This window comes from Camelus ferus, chromosome 15 (assembly GCF_009834535.1).
Source record: "Camelus ferus isolate YT-003-E chromosome 15, BCGSAC_Cfer_1.0, whole genome shotgun sequence".
In the NCBI taxonomy this organism is placed as follows: domain Eukaryota; kingdom Metazoa; phylum Chordata; class Mammalia; order Artiodactyla; family Camelidae; genus Camelus; species Camelus ferus.
In genome coordinates, this window is record NC_045710.1 from 20,429,664 (window position 1) to 20,448,107 (window position 18,444).

The window sequence follows — 18,444 nt, forward strand, 5'->3', positions numbered from 1 at the left end:
GGCAAGAGCTGATTGTTAAATTTTCAGGAATTTTGTGAGCTAGCTGGTAAACAGTTATTATTGAAAATTAAATTCTATAAATTTACAATTAAATAAAATATGTTATTAAAAAGGTAATACATTAAAACAAAAAATAAGTGAAAAGTGGGTGTGAACTTGCAAACATATTCCCTGGGCTTGTTGTGCAGAATTATTCAGTCCTGGTTCCAGAATAAGGTAACTTGGCTCAACCAGGGGACATGGGAGAGAGAAGGCAATGGTATTTACTGTGCCAAGCACTGTGCTGGGGCTCTACACACAACATCAGTCTTAATTTCCAAACAAACCTATAATGACATATTACTAGCCCCATTTGAGAAAACCCAAACTCATGGATAAAAAACCACTCTTCTGGTAAGGGATGGAGCTGGAATTCCACACTCATTCTGTTTGATTCCAAAGCCTGTAATCTCTCGTTTGCATCATAACAAGAAAACCTTTATTCAGTCCTTACCGTGGGAAAACCACTGTTAGTTGTTAATTGGGATACAGAGATTTTTCAAAAAGACACGGTCTTTTTAAAAATAGAACCTAGCATCTATTGAGCAAGACACATAAATAACTCTGGAAAGAAGTAGGCCATTCTAAAACAGAAATATATGGAGCCCTAATTCTGAGCTGAGCCTTCTTAGAGAAAATAGTATTTGAGCTGAGATTTGAAAGAAGTACAGGACTGGGAGAGGCAGCTATCAGGAATGAGGGAGAGGGGGCATAGCTGGAGAAAAAGCTTGAGGTGGGGAGGAGTCTGGGGAAATATGAGTGTATCTTGGCTAGATGAAATCCTCATTTTAATGCTTATCTTTTAAACAGTACAGTCCACAGATAATTATGGGTGAGATGTTTTAGAAATAGGGTGTTAAGGAGCATGTTTGGTAAACGGGGTTCACCCTCTACCTGGAGGACACAATCAGAACTCAGCGAGGACACTACGCTGTGGCTCCAATTTCTCCTTGGCTTTTCCTTCCAAGCTATAGCTCCCACCACCACAGAGTTGATTCAGTCCCTTGAAGTGACTAACCCAGGTGGTGGGCCCCCTGGTGCTGGTGTCAGGTTGGCAGTGCTGTGGCTCTCATCACCCGCTTGACATTTGGCTATCATTGACATGAAACATTTTGCAGGAGGTGTCAGAAGAGCCCATGTATTTCTGTGAATAGTAGTTTCTCCATGAGAAACCAAGAGGCAGAGAGGGAGCAGCTTCATTTTTAAAGGTTTCAGGCCAGGTGAGGCCAGAGAAGCAGGTAGCTCAGGGCATCATTACAACATATCTCCACAGCCCTCTTCTCTGTTTATCCTCACAAGGTCAATTTCAGGACAGCCACTGATACACTGTTATTCCTATTTTAAATTAAAAAACAATCAGTGTGCCAGTTCTGGAGGAGACTTTTAATGTCCCTCTGATCTACAAAGTTGGCTAGTCTATGGAAATAAGAGGTGGAAAGGGGACTTAAATCCCTTGATTGCTGGTTCATTGCTCATTGTGTGGTCTTTCTGAGAAAGGCCTATTGCAACTAGTTTGGCAGAAGACATCCTACAAATAAAACACCTATTCAATACCTCCAGTGCAAATTAAATGTAAGTCAGGAGTGCCCTTTGGAGAGCAGTGTTTGTGCCAAGTAGAATGGAGATCTTAAAGCCACCACACCAAAACCCAGTTCCAGAAGAGAAACAAATTTATATCAGTGTCACTACGTATTCAGTTTAGCATCACTCGGTAAATGTCTGTCAAATGAATGAGTGAATGCATGGATGGCTGGATGGACGAGTCTGCTACACACAGAGCTTTCTGCTGGCAGCCCCAAGACAGAGTGCCATAGCAATCTTGGTTTTACAAGCACAGACTGAGGATCCTGCTGTGGCGCTGCTTGCTTTTGGAACAGAAAATGCCCAGTTTGGGCCAGGCTGCCAGGAACCCATGAGGTTATCCCTCATTTTACCCAGCTGGATTCTGGAGCCTACTCTAGAGGCTAATTGGTTCCACATGGCTATCCGAAGATTAAAATCTGTCCATTTAGTGTCTCTCATTTACTCCTGTCCCCTCTTGGTCTAAGGAAGACATCCTCCACTGCCCATAATTGTTTTTGGTAAAGTAAGAAGAGAGAGAGGAGACAAGGTTGGGAGATGCCACACATTTTTTACTGGAAGCATTCATACTAGTTCCATACTTAGCATCTCAAAGCCAGGCACAGTGATAAGAACCTAACTTGTGAAAATGTCCCATATTCCAAGTACAACAGCCTTGTGCTTAGTCAATCATTTAAAGAAGGTATGGTTAATGTAACAATTTTTGGCTATCACATTTTAAACTAGTACAGAATAATGGGATCAAAAAGCTGGAGTTAATAGGAGAGTTAAAAATCAGACTGTCCAGTGGTTCTCAAACAGTATTTCATAAAAACTGATTTGGAGGGTGTGTCAAGGGCTGTGGTTTGAGAACAAAAAAAAAAGCAGCGCCCCAGCAGGATCCTCGTGAAAGAGAAGGGGAACCTTGGTGACCTGCAATAAAATGCATTCAGGCTTACCCAGGAGCCATTTGAAGCTCCCTGATGTTCACCGATGAGGGCCTGCTGTTGATCAGGGGTGGTGGTCCACTTACACTGCCTTTGACAAATCTGGGCAGGGAGAGGGAAATTCCTAATTGGTTTCCTGGAAAAACTGAGAACTTGACAACCATGAGACGGAGGTAGAAAGCACACTGGGCTAATCAGTAATTTAGTGTGTCAAAGTTCAAGGTAAATCTTTGGGTATTTGTGCATTCAGCGCATTCAATTTCCATATGAAGGAGCCAGATTAGATGCTTTCTGGGGTCCTTTCCAGCAGTGACCTTACATAGGTAGCATCAATATGTGGTAGCTAAGAGCATGGATGCTGGAGCCAGTGGGCCTCCATTCCAATATCAGCTGTGAGACTTTGGGTAAATTTCTTAGGTCTCTGTGCCTCAATTTCCCCATCCATAAATGGGAATGATGATAATAATAATGCATATCTCACAGCATTGCTGTAAGGATTAAATGAGTTAATGAATGCAGTGTGCTTAGAAAAGGACCTGGCACATAGAAGGTGCTAGGTGGATGTCTGCAATATGCATCTTTATGAGCTGCTCAGAGGCACAATGATCCTTTTCAAATCCTTTCCAAGATGCTAGTGCTACCTACTTTGATATGTGTTTTCCCGTCAGCTCCTCTGAAAATGAGGACCCTGATGAGTGTCCTGCACAATCTTATTGCTCTGGGTTTTCTGCTGAAGAAAGGTCTTTGTGCAAGGGTTAAGGGTTCCCCGGGAGCCTGGACATGCGTGTCTCTAGGGGCTGACAGCCCTCCCACCAGTGCTGAGTATACATACTGCTCTTTTAAGATGAGGGGGAAGCCTCTTCCAAGTAATTTCTGCTCACTGCTACATTCTTTTGGGAGTAGTAGGGGAATGGCCCAAAGTTATAAAAGCAGGAGCAGCATATATCAATTGATTGATGAACCAGTCGGTCAGCAAGTATTTACATCGTGTTTCTTATGTGTTTAGCACGGTGTTAACTGTCCCCTGGAGAAATAGAAGAAATGTAAGACAAGGTTCTGAAACTCAAGTTAGGGTGCCAAAATGACTAATTGAGAAATAAGTATAAAACAGCTACTAAACTTAGATGCAAAGAGTAAAGTCCTCCGAGAATTCTTTAGCTGCGAATGATATTCTGGAGGGTTTGGGCCGCAAGTTGGATTTTTAATGATGAGTCAGTGTTCAAAATGGAAGGCCTGGGACCAAGTAGGCTATTTCTGGCATAGTTTATAGAAACGCAGCCTAACACGAGAACAGGAGGTGTGGGAGAACGGAGGGCATGACATTGGATAGGTGTGGAGAGGCCAGATTGTAAAGGACCTTGGAAATGAGGCAGAGACACTGGGGCTTTCCAGGCAGGATTGAGCAGTGGTGAAAATATCAAGGTCAGAGTCAAGATGGTCCTGATGTTAATCCCAGCTCTACCATCAACAAGATGGGTGATCCCCAGTCCATCATTTTCCTGGCCCCAGGAAATGAGTGAGGTGGTCCACTCTAGTTCACATATTTCTGATATGATAGACAATAAGAAGTTACTAAAGGCTCATGGAAGTGCCACAAGGAAAGGGAATTTGGGGGAGATTCATCTGGTAATGTGTGAAAAATAATGGTATCAGGGAGACCAGTTGGCCGTTGCTGAAGTCCCAGTATGCATATATGAAGGCCTGGATAAAGCACATGGCAGAGAAAATGAAATGAAGTCAGAAGGATAAATTTGAGAAGCAGTAACAGTAGCATCTAGATAGCAGCAGACAGACAGCAAGACAGCCAATAGCCTAGAGCCCAGGGCTTGGCCCTCAGGATGCAGGGATAAGAGGAGGAGGCAAAGATAATTCTAAGGTTTCCAGTAATAAGTAAAACCCCAGCCTTTACACCTTCCACTAAGGCAGCAGAAGGTAATGGACAGAAATACTGGCTTGGTGATCAGACTGATTTGGGGTTGAGTTTGACTCTACCTTTCCCTAGCTGAATGGCTATGGCAACTTTAGAAACTTCTGTGAGATTCAGTTTCCCCATGTGTAAAATGAGGACAACAGCACCTACTTTACAGTATTATTGTAAACCTCGCAGGAGATAACTAACACAGGAAAGGGATCAGCACGCGGCAAGTGCTCCACAGATGTTAGCCGTGACTGATTATTAACTGAGCACCTATCAACTGTTACACGCTGTGATAGGTGTCGGAATTCAGAAAGGAAAGAGGTGTGACCTCTGCCCTGATGGCACCCACAAATAGATATCTTCTCCTATGCAAGAACTGTCACAACGTCCCCTGTAAGGCTTCTCCAGTTGAATTAAAATGGCACCTCTTTTCATGCGGGACAAGGAAGGACTGTGGAGTTCTATAGAAAGTAGACCAGACATCCTGCAAACCTATGTACAGTCCTGGTAACATGTCACCAGTCCTCACCTCCCTCAAAGATACTACTTCTCTCCTCCTAGCTCCTCCCCTTCATGACCTAACTAAAGCAGTGACCTCAGAAAACGCAGATGTCTGTCTACATCAAATAGATATGGGTATGTCGCCAAAACAACTCCTTCCCTTTAAATATATGAGGGTAGTTTTAGGATGCTTCTTATGTTTGCCATTTGTCCACACCAACTGACGTGCACCTGATTTTGTTCCATTATGGGAAGAAGAGTTAGAAGGTCTCAAGAAACACTGGGACCACTTTATACTTCTGTGCTCTCTGACTTACACATCCATAGTGGTCCCTTCACATCCCTTGGTGGCCACAGGGTTCCAAGTCAGAGAAGGAGTGCAGAGGACACCTGCTTCCTCATGGAGACCCTCTGTTCTTGGACTTGGAGCCTCTGAAGGAGCTAGGACAGGAGAACCTTCCCAAGTCTCTTGGACAATCCACTTTCCCTAGGGAATCAGAGGTGGAATTCTTTTCTCCCTCCTTAAGAGAGTGTCCTGCCAGAAGAAACACTTTCTGGATCATTAGAGAAATTTAGAGAGGTCAACTCTCTTGGTTTCATAAGGATAGAGAAGCAGGAAAGAAACAGGTCTTTTAAACTGTGCAACAGATCATTGCAAATGTAACAAACTACAGAGGAAGAATTTTGTAGGTGAAAGGAAGTTGTAGGAGTCAGGGAGGAAAAATATGCACTGGGTGAGATCCTTCAAACGTGCAAAGAAACTTTGCAGGAGTATTTGTGGCTGGGCTTGATACCTGGAGTTTTGCAGTCTCTTAGTCCCTTCTCCTGACATTGCTCAAATGAGATTAGGTCAGTTCTGGGAACTGATATCTTCTCCCTGACACATTTCTGTTAACTGGCTCCATTTCAACACATGGCCTCTTTTTGGACGGTACACAGACCCTTGACATTTGTGAGAATTGATGATGTCCAGAGACGCTCACAAATTCCCAAGTTCGTGAGTGCAGAAACATTTGTACAAGCTCCTGGCTTTCTCCCAAACCACATGTTTCTTGTACAGTGCCTCACAGCACAGGCTAACCACCTTTTCAACTTGAACTAAAGTTCAATCTATCATGTTATGGTGATTTTTCTTTTTCCCACACATAAACCAGTTTTGATTAAAGGAAAGAAAACCACTTTGTGAAAGTTCTTGCGAGACCAGCAATGAATGAGGAGCTGCAGCAATGTAAGGAGCTGGGTGGTCAGTGGGCTCCCTACCTTAGCGAGTCCCTTTTGTACACCAGCTCCAGAAGCAAAACCAAACCTCGGCATGCAACAGATGGCTGTGTGTTATGGGCCTTTATGGTTGTTCATAAACAGTCTACATTGAGAAGTTAAGTCTGGGAACACCACAGGCTTCCCTCCTGTCCATACTCTTTTCTTGGGCCTCCCAGACCACAGGTTCCACAGCACAGGTGGGAGCTAAGAGGTGGGCACAGCAGAATAGAGGTCATGAAAGCAACTTTTTTCCTGAAGCTTTGCATAATTCAAGCCCATCTCCCATACACTCCATATGTGGGAAACAATAAAGGATGTTTATAATTATGACCCTCGATTTTCTGAAGAATCAAGGGAAGATATATGTAATAATGATCTATCTCATCCTGCTCACTAATCAGACTTCAAGCAATGCCTAGTGAAAGACACATATTATATATGATCTTGAAAATAGGAATAGAAGATCAAAGACTCTGTAGAGGGAGGGGAAAATAAGCTTATCCCGAAACTACACAGGTATAATTATTGTGATTAAGTATTGCATTTAGTTCAGAGTTTCCTGGCAACAAAGGCAAAAACAAAACAAAACAAAAAAAACCCATCAAATTACTCTTCAGGAGAGAGATGCTTTCTCTTGGTAATAAATCTTGAAATAAATTCACAATGTTGGGCTTATACAAAAGGAAGTCGACCATGCCCTAGTGATTTTTACCAAATAAGCAAAAAATTTCACATATAACCATTTCCCATATTGTCCCTTAATAATAGCTTAAATCAAATCATTAAAAATACTTAGTTGTAAGTTTCACCTCAGGAAAAAGAAGTAAAATAATAATCACTATCAAGTTGGTGGAGAGAGGAGTAGGTAGAGATATAGGTGAAACAAAAACGGCAGAATGTTGATAATTGTTGAAACTGGGTTGAGGATATATGGGGTTCATTGCACTATTCTGTTCACCTGTATACATTTGAAAATTTCCACAAAACAAAACAAAAACATAGCTGAAAGCGTGTGGCAGCCAGGGAAGTTAAGCTAATGTGTTATCTAACAAAGGCTGTATTCTGTTTGATAAAGTTTTAGGTTAAGCAGATACAATGTTATACTCAATCTTTGAACATTGATCTTCTGGGCTATGGAACACTTGGTAATATTCAGGATCAGCCCCAGAGCACTGTAGACTTCTATATAAGTGTGTACGTTATCAGCTAATCACGGTGGCAAGTTATTGACCCACTTAAGACAACAAGATACCAAGGAGTGGAGCGGAAAGTCAAGATTCAGATACCTTCACTGCAGTTCTTCAGGGCAAAGAAGTCCACTGCAGACAAGCTTCGGTTTCCACTCGAGATGTATTCCAGGGCCACTCGGAATGGGTTTTCTGGGCGCCCAATTCTTCCTTGCAGCACAGTCCAACTGGTTGCATTGGAAAGCAGAGGGGAAAAGCATACAGAAATAGTGGTAAGAAGCAGGCCTAACCTGCAGAGAGGTCGTCCTGCCCCTGCACTGACTTTAGGGCCCACATTCTTCACGGGTACCAAGAAGTGGAACCGTAAGTGGTTCTGAAGATGGTGACTCTGACAGCAACACACACATTTGTTTCCTTCTTGTCCAGGTAACTCAGAGACCCAATTCTTAACCCTCCTATAGCTATTGGTGTTTCTTTTGTCATACTTTTTAGGCAACTGCAGACCTTTAGACAATTTCAGTAGCTAGTCTTATAGGAAACGAATATATATATATACCTGAGCAAAGCTGCCAGAAGAGTGAAGAAATCATCTTCAAAACATTTATCAGTGTATTCATAATTATCTCTGGAATGAATGCGTCGTTTTAGAATTTTATCTGATACCCAAGTCTCAGAACCCTCAGGTTTGCTATAGAGTTACTTAAGGGAAGCTAGCAAGTGCCATTTATTTACTGCAGGAAAATTAAAGTGCACTGAAGCATGTATTTTGGGGTAAAAGTTACCTAAGATTGATGTGGACTCTGCAAAAAGGTGCAAAGGGAAGAAGAAGGAAGCAGGTCAAATGGTGAGTTCTGCATGTATCTATAATCAAGGACACTGACACCACTGGAGAACAGAGAATAAGCTAAATGAACATTTTTACACCTCACTCAGGCTATTAACCTCTTGGAATAGCCTCCTGTCACTGATTGGAACATCAAATTTACTTTCCAACATTGATGCGGGTAAATATATATATATAGTGATTTTAACAATTTTGTGTGGAGAATGGAAAATACCTAGACTATTTCATATTTTCTTTCCTTTAAAAAACAATTTTATTGAGGTATAACTGACATACAGTAAATCACATGTACTAAAAGTGTACAATTTGATGAATTAAAGTGTATAAATTGATGAGTTTTGACATATGGCTACACCCATGAACTCATAACAATGTTTCACAGGGTCTTACCACTAGATTGGGCTTAGGTATGACACTAGTGCTAAGGAACTTAGGGAAAGAGTAGCTTTCTGTTGAAAAAATTTTTTAAAGCATTGTCCGACCCCAAGTATAAAGTGATGTTGTTCATTATAAAAAATATGAAAAATTCAACCATTCAGAAAAGTTGGTAAAGGAAAGCAAAAATCACCCAGAAGCTCATCCAGAGACAACCATGGTGAAAACCTCCATGACCAGCTTTTTAGCTACAGTTTTATGCAAATAAGGTCATGCATACAATGTTCTCTGTGACTACACTTTTGCCACTCAATGGTATGTCATGTGACAATAAATATAAATTACATGATCAGGTCAATGATTGCATTTTTAATGACTTGTGATTGCTCTTGGTTTTTCCTCTCTATGATCATGCTGAAACTAGCCCTGTGTACTTATGTAAATATTGCCTTAGACAAATTCTTAGAACCTGGGTGAAAGTGTATGTACATCTAAAACTCTGAGGATATTGCCGATTCTTCAACAGTGAATCAGAGGGCCTATTTTTCTATTTGCTTGCTAACACTGGATCCCATCAAATCTTTTCCATCTGCTAACTTTTTGTGATGAAGGCACTGCCTAAGGCAATCAGTGGTCTTCAGTGGGGTGTTCCTGGATGGCAGTTTTGTGTCTCTGGCCCTGCCATGTTGCTGGGCGTGCAGCCCATGGAGCTCAGCTCCTTGTTGGGAGTCTGCTGAATGAAGAAGGCAGTTTTGTTTCTTCTCCATGCTCTTCTGTAGTTAATTCAGATCACTGGGGCCAATGCCTCAGCCATTTAATAAAAGTGTATGAAATTTCCCAATAAATGCTGTAGAAGGGATTATTGCTGTTGTAAAGTTTGTTCTGTTACTGTACCCAGCAGGATTTCTATACAAAATAAAACCAGTGCAATTGAGTAAGGAAAAAGAGGACTTTCTGTTTAAATGTGGGACTATCAAAGAAAAAACATATTTGAAAAGAAAATGTAAATGAGGGGTTTTTATGAAAAAAAAAAAAAAACAAAGAGAGCAGAATTTTTCTTCTTCTTCTGAAAAATAAAGGACCCTATTTTTGAGGAAAGATGGTGGTGAAAAGCATGACTATTCATATTCTTCCAAAATCGTAGCTCTCTGCTCTGAGGAATGATGGATTTTAATTCCAGGTACACAGTGGCCCTTGACAATGATTTCCATTTCTATATTGGCACTAGCCCTCTGGATAAATGTGTCAAGAGTTTTAGGAATTAGTTTCTGAGTTACTGATGCAATAACTTTCGTCTGAAATTCTCTGGCCTCCCATAGTTTACTGCCTCAACTTTAATAACTTTCAGAGCAGTTGCCAAACGTGATTTTGTAACCAGGGAAGTTGGGACTGAAAAAGGGCTTATACCTAGGGTCAGATTTGTTTAAGAGATGGCAAAAACCCTGTGAAAAACAAATCCAAGCTCTCTTTCCTGTCTGCCTCCATTTTCTCTGCTTACATTCCAGTAGTCATGAAACTCCCTCATTAGGGTCCTGTTTTCCTCTTTGGCTGCTGGCAACTCTACTTGGGCTTGCAAGGGGAAAGGTTTTGTTCTAACCCAGAGTCTCCTAGAAACAAACATGCAGCTGTTTGTTACCACGTGCTGGGATTTGTGGCCCTCTTAGCACTGGTGCTTCAATCAATCAATAGGACAGTGTCGGGAGTCCTTCTGGGCTTCGGGAAGCCAGAAACACGGTATGGACAGCCTGTCACCATCCATTATCTTCCAGTTGTCTCTCTGGAGCTCTCCACTTCCAGTTCTGGCTCTGCCCACCATTTATTTGCCTGATGACTTTGAATAAGTCACTTTACTCTGAATGCCTGAATTTTTTCGATGTTTTTTGATTAATTGTATTCTCAACCAGAGAAAGTGTCTCCAACTTTGCGTGAATTTGCTAAGAAAAAAATTGACTACATATTTTTGCTGAGAGGCTACATCATAATTAATAAATTAGATTTGTGAATGAATGATTAATGAATAAATTGGTTTGTGAATAATACCTGGAGGCTGGAAGTAGTATGTACAAAGGCCACTAAGTTGGGAGCTGAGTCCCAGATTCTGGTCCTAGATTTGCATGGGGTAGGGTTAGTCCCTGTACCTCCTTGGGCTTCAGTTGCTTCACTAGCAAAATGCGGCCACTGAATTAAACGTTCTTCAAGGTCTCAGACTGATCTGATGCCTGTATTTCTCTAGCAGATCACCTGCGTCCTAGCAACAAAATACTTTACCGTAACCCCTGAAACTGCAATGGACTGATAACAGTCTACAGAAGGTGGAATAAGAATGATTAGTCAAAGAATTACAGACGTATTTCTCCAAAGAGACTCAGTTCCACCCCCTTAGAGAACTGGAGAGACTTATTCGAGGTCACACATTTGGCTACCTGCAGACCTAAGATTAAAATCAAATATATGATTGCTCCTAGACTGCAAGAACAGGAGACAATGTGACCTATGAATCAGCTGGTACATTCGGTCACATTTCATACCACTAGAATCACAGAGATAAAGAAGGGTATGTCTACTTAGCATTGCCACAGGGAATCACCAGTCTGAGTTCTGAGGATAGACAGGCCAGCCAGATAGTGAAATACCTTGTCAGAAAATGCACACAGGAAACTAAAAAATCATCAGAAAGTCTGACATGGAACCAAAAAGAATCTCTAAGGTTCCCACTGCTCCATCCCAGGTTAGTCTCCACATGTTTATAGGAAACTGCCTGGCACTTCTGATGTGAGGCAGGCTGCTGATGAGACTGAAGGGTTGGCAGCCGTGTCTCAAAAGAATGAAGGCACCAAGTTATTTTCAGTCCAGAATGAAGGGGCACTTTTTGACAGCACTTGAGGGCCATGAATGGCAGTTGACAAGACAGAGGAATGTGTAGTACTCCACTGCTGTGCGATATTCCAATAGGCATGATGTTGATGTAGGGCTGGCTCACAAAAGTGAGCCCTCAAATCTACATGCTAGTCAATGGGATGCCCTTCTGAGTTGGTTTTACCTGCTGCAGTATCAGGAGGACTAGATTCAATTCTCAGCCCCAGCGTCGACTAAGTCAAATGATTTAACTTCTCTCATCTCCTGTTTCCTTATTTTTAAGGTGGAGGTCGTAACGTCTAGCTTGCTGGACTGCTATGAGGATTTGTCTGAGGATGTACACAAAGGGATATGCTTCTTGGGGGCTCAATAAGTGGGAGCTATTCTTCCAGAAGACCAGAGCTTTTTTCATGGAATGGCACTGGCCCATGAAACTCTCTGCATCTCAACTCACTTACGAGATTCAAGTGGGAGAGGAATGCAGGTAAAAGAAAGTGAGAAAGGCATTAACAACGTATGAATAGCAGCCACCTTTTGCTTAAACCAGAAAAAATTTTCAGTTAAAAGAAATTAGGTTGAAACACCCCCTACAACAAAATATATTAGGATTGGACTATAATAGCAGGTCAACATTCTTCTTAGAACCCTCTAAAGGCCCCCATCTCACTTTGGAGGGAAATCCTCTTGTTTACCTTTGCATCTTCCCGTAGCATGTGAAAAGATGTGAAAAGATTTTGATTAGAACTTGTTGAATTGAATTCCACTTCTCAGGTATTTATTGGTGCACTGTTGCACACTAGATAACATACTAAATGCACTGGGGATCCTAAGGATTTAGAACTTAGCTCTGTACTCTAGAAGCTTACATACTAGTGAGAAAAAGTATACTGAATTTGAGAGTGAATGGCAGTCATAGAGGAGCTGAGTGAGTGGCACAGGCACTAGGTGCTATTGAAACACAGAGGGCAAAGTGATGTCCCAGATCCAGCAATCAGCAGAGGTGTAACCTGAGGATGGGTCGTGGAGAAGGGGCAGAAACTGGGGAAAGGGCAATGCAGAAAGAGAGGCTGGCATGAGCACATCAGCAGAGGGCATGCAGACTGTGTACTTGGAGAACAGGTGGTTCCGTCTGGTGGGAGACAGGAAGGAGGTCCCCTATGTCTTACCACCCTCCCCACAACCTCCACTTCCTCAAAGCTAGGGTGATGGATCATTCATCAGTGTGTCTCCAGTGCCTGATACATTGCAGACACTCAACAAGTATTTGTTGGATGAGGGGACAAATGCATGAACAGATTTCTGTAAAACAAGACAAGAATCTGACATTCTCGGTCAAAATTTATATTGTAGTGGAGCTAAGTTAATCTGAAAGTTCATGTCAATTCATTATCGTTAGCTGTCATTCATTCAAGTGATAATGATGCCTTCTCTGTTAGGAGGAACCTAAGGACTAGGGACTTTGGGGAGTTAAGAGAAGTTCAGGGTTGGGTCATCATATACCTCTTCACTCTCCATTTGCCCACAAGCCCTATCTTTAAAGGGGCAGGCCCACAGAAATAGCTACCAAATTAGCTTTTCTCCATGAACCTAGAACCCAAAGAAGGAATCAAAGAATTATAGTAACTGAGACATGGAGGGGACCTCAGTGCTCAACTAGGAGAGGTCCCACCTGAGGCATGAATGTTCTCTACAACAGGGGCCCACTTATAACCAACAATATGAGTATTAACAGCAGCAGCAATGCCAATAATAACAACAACAGCACTAATAATATGGTCAACAACCACAGTTAGCATTCACTGGAAGCCCATTGCATATTCTGCTTCCTAGCTGAGTTTTAAATCCAGGTTTGTGTGACTCCATAGTCTTAATGAACACCATCTTAAATTCCCCTTTTAAGCTTTTTGAGGTCAGAAACCACATCTTTCTGAGTCTTTGTTTCAACTTCTGGCCCTGGTGAACATGGCTGGGGACCTGAAGCTAAATGATGTGGTCATCCTCATGTTCTGTAGTGGTCATAGGGTCAAGTCAGGTGGCGACTAACTCTGTCGCCGAGATAGCCAAACTCAGGGGCTGAATCAAGGATGATGGAAACACTATAAATTGGACAATCAGCCATGTCCTTTCCACACGGCGCTCAGTCATTATTATTATTACCGAGCATAACACTGTCAAGGCTCAGTCCACACAGCTGACATTCCCCCACATGTCCCTTTGCTAAGACTCTCTCTTGACAACTGTCCGGACTCAGGTGTGAAGCTGTGAAGATCCGTTAGAAATAAGGAGCTGACTGAGCCTGTGGGAGCTTGTCTAGGTCAATAAGGAAAAAAAAAAAAGCCAACTGCACTTCTCTCCCTAATCTTATCCTAAAGGAAAAAAATACACATAACTTTCAAGTTTTTTTAAAAAATATAGACCTTGTAGTAATTCTGCAGCAAATATAAACCATTCAGCACTATTTTTTATTGTTTCCATTAAATCAGCCTGCATTTAAAGCATTTTTATGGGAGATAGCAGGGAAAAAAATGTCAGATCAATGTAAATTTTACCGTAGAGTCCTTTGTTGCTAGTTAATTTTCTGTAATAATAATAACACTTGGTATGTGGTGTGGGGTATTTTATCCAAGTAGCCTTGGCTTTGTTATTCCTTGCCCTTCAAAATCTCCCAGAAGTTAGATGTCTGCCCTTGATCAGATTTGGATGGAAACGAAGTTGTAGGTTGATTCAGGATGTGGTTCCCACCAGCCCACAATGGAAGGGAGCTACCCTGAGGCTGAGGGTGCCCTCTGGCTCTGCTGGATGGGAGCTGTGGGAGCAGAGGGTGCTGAGACAGGGATGGGCTCCCTGGGGCCACAGTGGACTTGGTTGGGAGCTTAGCATTGGCGGCTGGAAAGCAGTTTTGGTTTTTATCAGAGATGCTATATGGGTGATGGGATCTGGAAGGTGGCCCAGATTTCTGGAAGTGGGGGCTAAGAAAATGTTCCCCAAACTGTGTTTCCCCTAATTCTTCTGTCATGCTTTTGAGCAAACAGAAAAAATAGAATGGTTTTGGGCTCCTTTCCCTGGCCTCTCTTTAGCTTCTTCTAATTTTACTTCCTCCTTCCCTCTTGTTTCCTTCCTTCTTTTTTCCTTTATTCTCTCCCTTCCCTTTTTTCCTTCCTTTGGGAGAAATGTATTGATTAAGAGTGCAAATTTTGGAGGTAGACTTCGTGTTTTATAATCTCAATTCTGCCTCTTACTGGCTGTGACCCCTGGCCAGCAACCTGCCTAAACTCTCTGTGCTCAAGTTCCATCATTAAGAAGTGGGGATAAAAACAGAGCCTTACAGGGGTGTGGTGAAGACCGTGAGGGTTAAGACATGAAGTACTTAGCTGACAGTAAGCATTAGCTAATAGTGTTACTGTTACGTTGGTGTTTCTTTTCTCTCCTACACCCACTATGGCAGATGACCTGACATGGAATGATCTCACAAGAAGGTGAAATAGGAATGACTGTGTGTGATGGCATTTCAGGGATTTGGGGAGAGCCTTCCACCCCAGAATAGCAAGACTTTTTGAGATTCCTTCCAATCTCCCACATGGAGCTGAAGAGACAAGTGCACAAATGCAGATATCCCAGGGATTGTTGTCCCAGGCACTGGATACACATTTCATTTATTTGTGAGTGTGTGTGTGTGTGTATTTATTTATGTTCTGCCTCATTCCAGAGAGGATTTAAGGCAGCTATATTACTTTATCTTATTTAATTTTCACAATAAATGCATGAGACAAATATTATCATCCCCATTTTACAAGAGAGAAAATTGAGGCTCAGAGAGCTTATAAACTTGCCCATGTAGGAAATGGTAAGAGGCGATATGAACCCAAGACTATTTATCTTCAAAACCACTGCACTTTCTACTATGTTGCACATTGGTTCACATTTATGTTAAATGTAAGTAACTAGGTTTTTTTAGAAGAGATTTTTAGTGGGTCAGGGGTAGCTAGTATTTGAAGAATACCAGCACTCAGAAAAGGCTGTATCCAAGAAATATTTTGGCTTCTCCCTAGTGTTGCCTCAGGCTATCTTATTCCTTCTCTACTCAAGTTCCACATCATCAAAACCGGGTTGGAATACATGGGATTGTGGGAGGCAGACAACCACCCTGGCCCCTGGCTGAGATTTTTTCCCCCCTTTTATATAGCAGGCCAGGAAGAGGAGATTGAGAGTCAACCTCTGCAGACCTCACCCCTCAATCACTGTGGGTGGGGTGGAGAGTAGTAGATTGCTTATAGCCGCAGTTGTAGGAAAAAATATTAGTAGAAGAAGTGGTCTTAAATGACTTCCATGTGCCCAATTTGCTTGCTGCCTTAGCATCACCCCTACATTTTATATTCAATGGAACACCCTATGCCCTATGAATGTTTAGGGTTACTGAAAGTTCAAGGTTGCTCCCTAGTGCTCCTATACATTCCAGTCCTATCAGATGAGTTAGACACCTCCTGAGAGTCAGTTTAGCTCATCCCCAAGTCTGTTTATGGCTATTGTACTCATTACGCTGATGCAACATGAGCAAGAAAAATTGGAAGTACTTTGTAAAGACTAGCAAAAAAAACAAAACAAAACAAAACAAAACAAAAAACAACTGCTCTTTGATTAGATGTGAATGGGGCAATAGAAAAGATCAGGGGAAAAAAATCTTGAAAATTCCCCAAACCTTCAGATAAGTTCACAAGTGTTCTTTAAGTATTCCCATTTTAGAGAAACTGAAATGGAAAATCGTGGATGTGGTATCACGGTGTCATGAATGTGATTTATACAGAAAGGCAACACAGAACTCCCAATCAACAGACTCACCCTAGAAGCAAAGGTCTTGGCCCTACGGCAACAGACTAGTGAATTAGCATGTTTAGAAATTTCAAGTTAAAATGTTTCAGGATGTAGGTTGATTCTCCAGCAAGGCTGATTGTCTAAGAGCACTTCTTTGTGCTAGTTTGTATTAAAAAACACACAGAGGATTCACTGGTGTTTTTCTTCTTTTTAAAGGCAGGAGCACAGATTATTTAGGCAAAATATCAAGTAAGAGAAAACTTCTTCTTATCAAGAGTAGCGAGCCTGAGAATCCTGAATTTCTGCCTTCCACTTGTCTGGATTTTGGATCAGGTCCCACACAAGACACTACCTCCTACAGCATTCAATGAACACCCCTCATCAGGGGGCTATGTGGAGGGACCCAGCTGGATTCTGGGCAGGGGAAGTGAGAAGAGAGAGAGTTTGGGTGGCACTGGCATTCCAGAAATCACTTAAAATTACAGAAGGGCGCACAAGAGGGGATCCCAGCAGGTTCCCCATTCCACAGATCTGTCAGACAGTCTCTCTGGCAGGGAGGTGGTGGATTTTCTCTGATTAGAGTCCCAGGTGATCATTTTGCCTTTGGAACGTCTTCTGTAAGGAGATTTGGGCACATCACCCACCAGCAGCCAGTGGGAATCTGGAACTTGGTTTCCTAATTCTGTCCTCCTTCCAACAACTTTTTAGCACCATCTGTTCTTTTCAAACACAATCCTTTCTTTGAAGCCAATACAATGCAGTTAGTTCTCTTGTTTGTGTTTGTGTGTGTGTGTATGTGTATGTGTATGTGTATGTGTATGTGTATGTGTATGTGTATGTGTATGTGTATGTGTATGTGTATGTGTATGTGTATGTATGTTTTAAAACTACATCCTCCCCAGGGCCAGATCAAGAAAGACAAAGACAACGTGGAAACTGAAACGTGTCTGTTTTCTGGAGGTGCCTCCTCCAGCTGCATCTGCCTCCTGCTTGAGCCCTGAGTCCCGAGTGGGGCTGGGGTCGGGGCTTTCACCTCGTACCCCCGCCTCAGCATCCAGGAGTTCCCAGGCCTGGAAGACATCCTTCTTGCTGGTGCTCAAATGACAGCCAGTTGCCCATCTGTTCCCTGAAGGGCCAGCCTAAATGCCATTTAATGCGTTAATGTATCGATTGGTTCAATACGGACTCAAGCCTCTGTGCCAAGCAAAACGCTGACACCTAAACCCAGGGGCTCCATTTCAGGCGTAAATCTCTGGCCAAGTCAGGCCACTGTGCTGAAACTTTATACAGTGGAGAAGACCTGGCCATAAACTGCAGTCCTGTAAGCAAATTTATAAGCAAATTTTGGGGCTGGGACAGTGGTCAGCTATCCACTAATGGAGGGGCCTGGCTGGGTGGGGTCAGGACAGCTAGATGATCCCCCATTTCACACTCTGCTCCTGTACTGCCCTTCTGCTGGGTGGCCAGCCAGGGATGTGGAGGCAACTGCCAGAGGCACTGATGGATCATATCCCAAGCCCCTTGGCCCAGAGAAGCTCAGCGGCCCTGCTACAGCGCCCATACTTACTGTGGCAAGGACAGTGGGTGATGAAGTTACTGTGGGTTGAAAGATGTAAATCTGGCATGAATCTTGGGAAACACCACGTCTAATCCTCACACGTGGCAGAGAAGGACTGAGGCCTGAACTATCACCTCTGTTCTGCAGAGGAGGGCTCCCTTATGTCTGGACTAATTCCTTTAAAACTCCAACATGACCACGCTCTTCAATGCCCCTCAAGACCCGCCTCTGGTTCCCCACATACGCCAGGGCTCTTCCCTACCCACTATGCACATGCTCAGGGGATTCCCTGTGCCCCGAATCTACTTTTCTACTTTTTCTCTCCTGGGCTGTTCTTTGTTGATCAAGATTCAAATTGGTGTCCTTCAAGAATCCAACTCCAAGGTTGGACTGGGTGACTGGGCTAGGGGATCAGGGCAAGGCGTGCCTGACTCCCCCTGAGGAGTTTTTAGAAAAGCTTCTTGGAGGAAGTGGTATTTGTTACTATTAGGCTGGTCTACTCTGGTCCTAGAAGGGATGTGCAGAAAGGGTGGTGTTTTGTGTTGAATTGTGTCCCCACAAAAAGATATGCTTAAGTCCTAACCCCCAGT

The 18,444-nt window shown here is 42.7% G+C and overlaps 1 protein-coding gene across 1 annotated transcript in view; it reads right to left on the minus strand.

The window, feature by feature from the left end:
* Positions 1 to 18,444, minus strand: part of ALK (ALK receptor tyrosine kinase) — a 678,293-nt gene that overhangs the window by 177,792 nt on the left and 482,057 nt on the right. Inside the window, 1 exon segment of the mRNA XM_032497290.1 lies at positions 7,512 to 7,639. Within this exon segment, the coding sequence (XP_032353181.1) occupies positions 7,512 to 7,639 (128 nt within the window).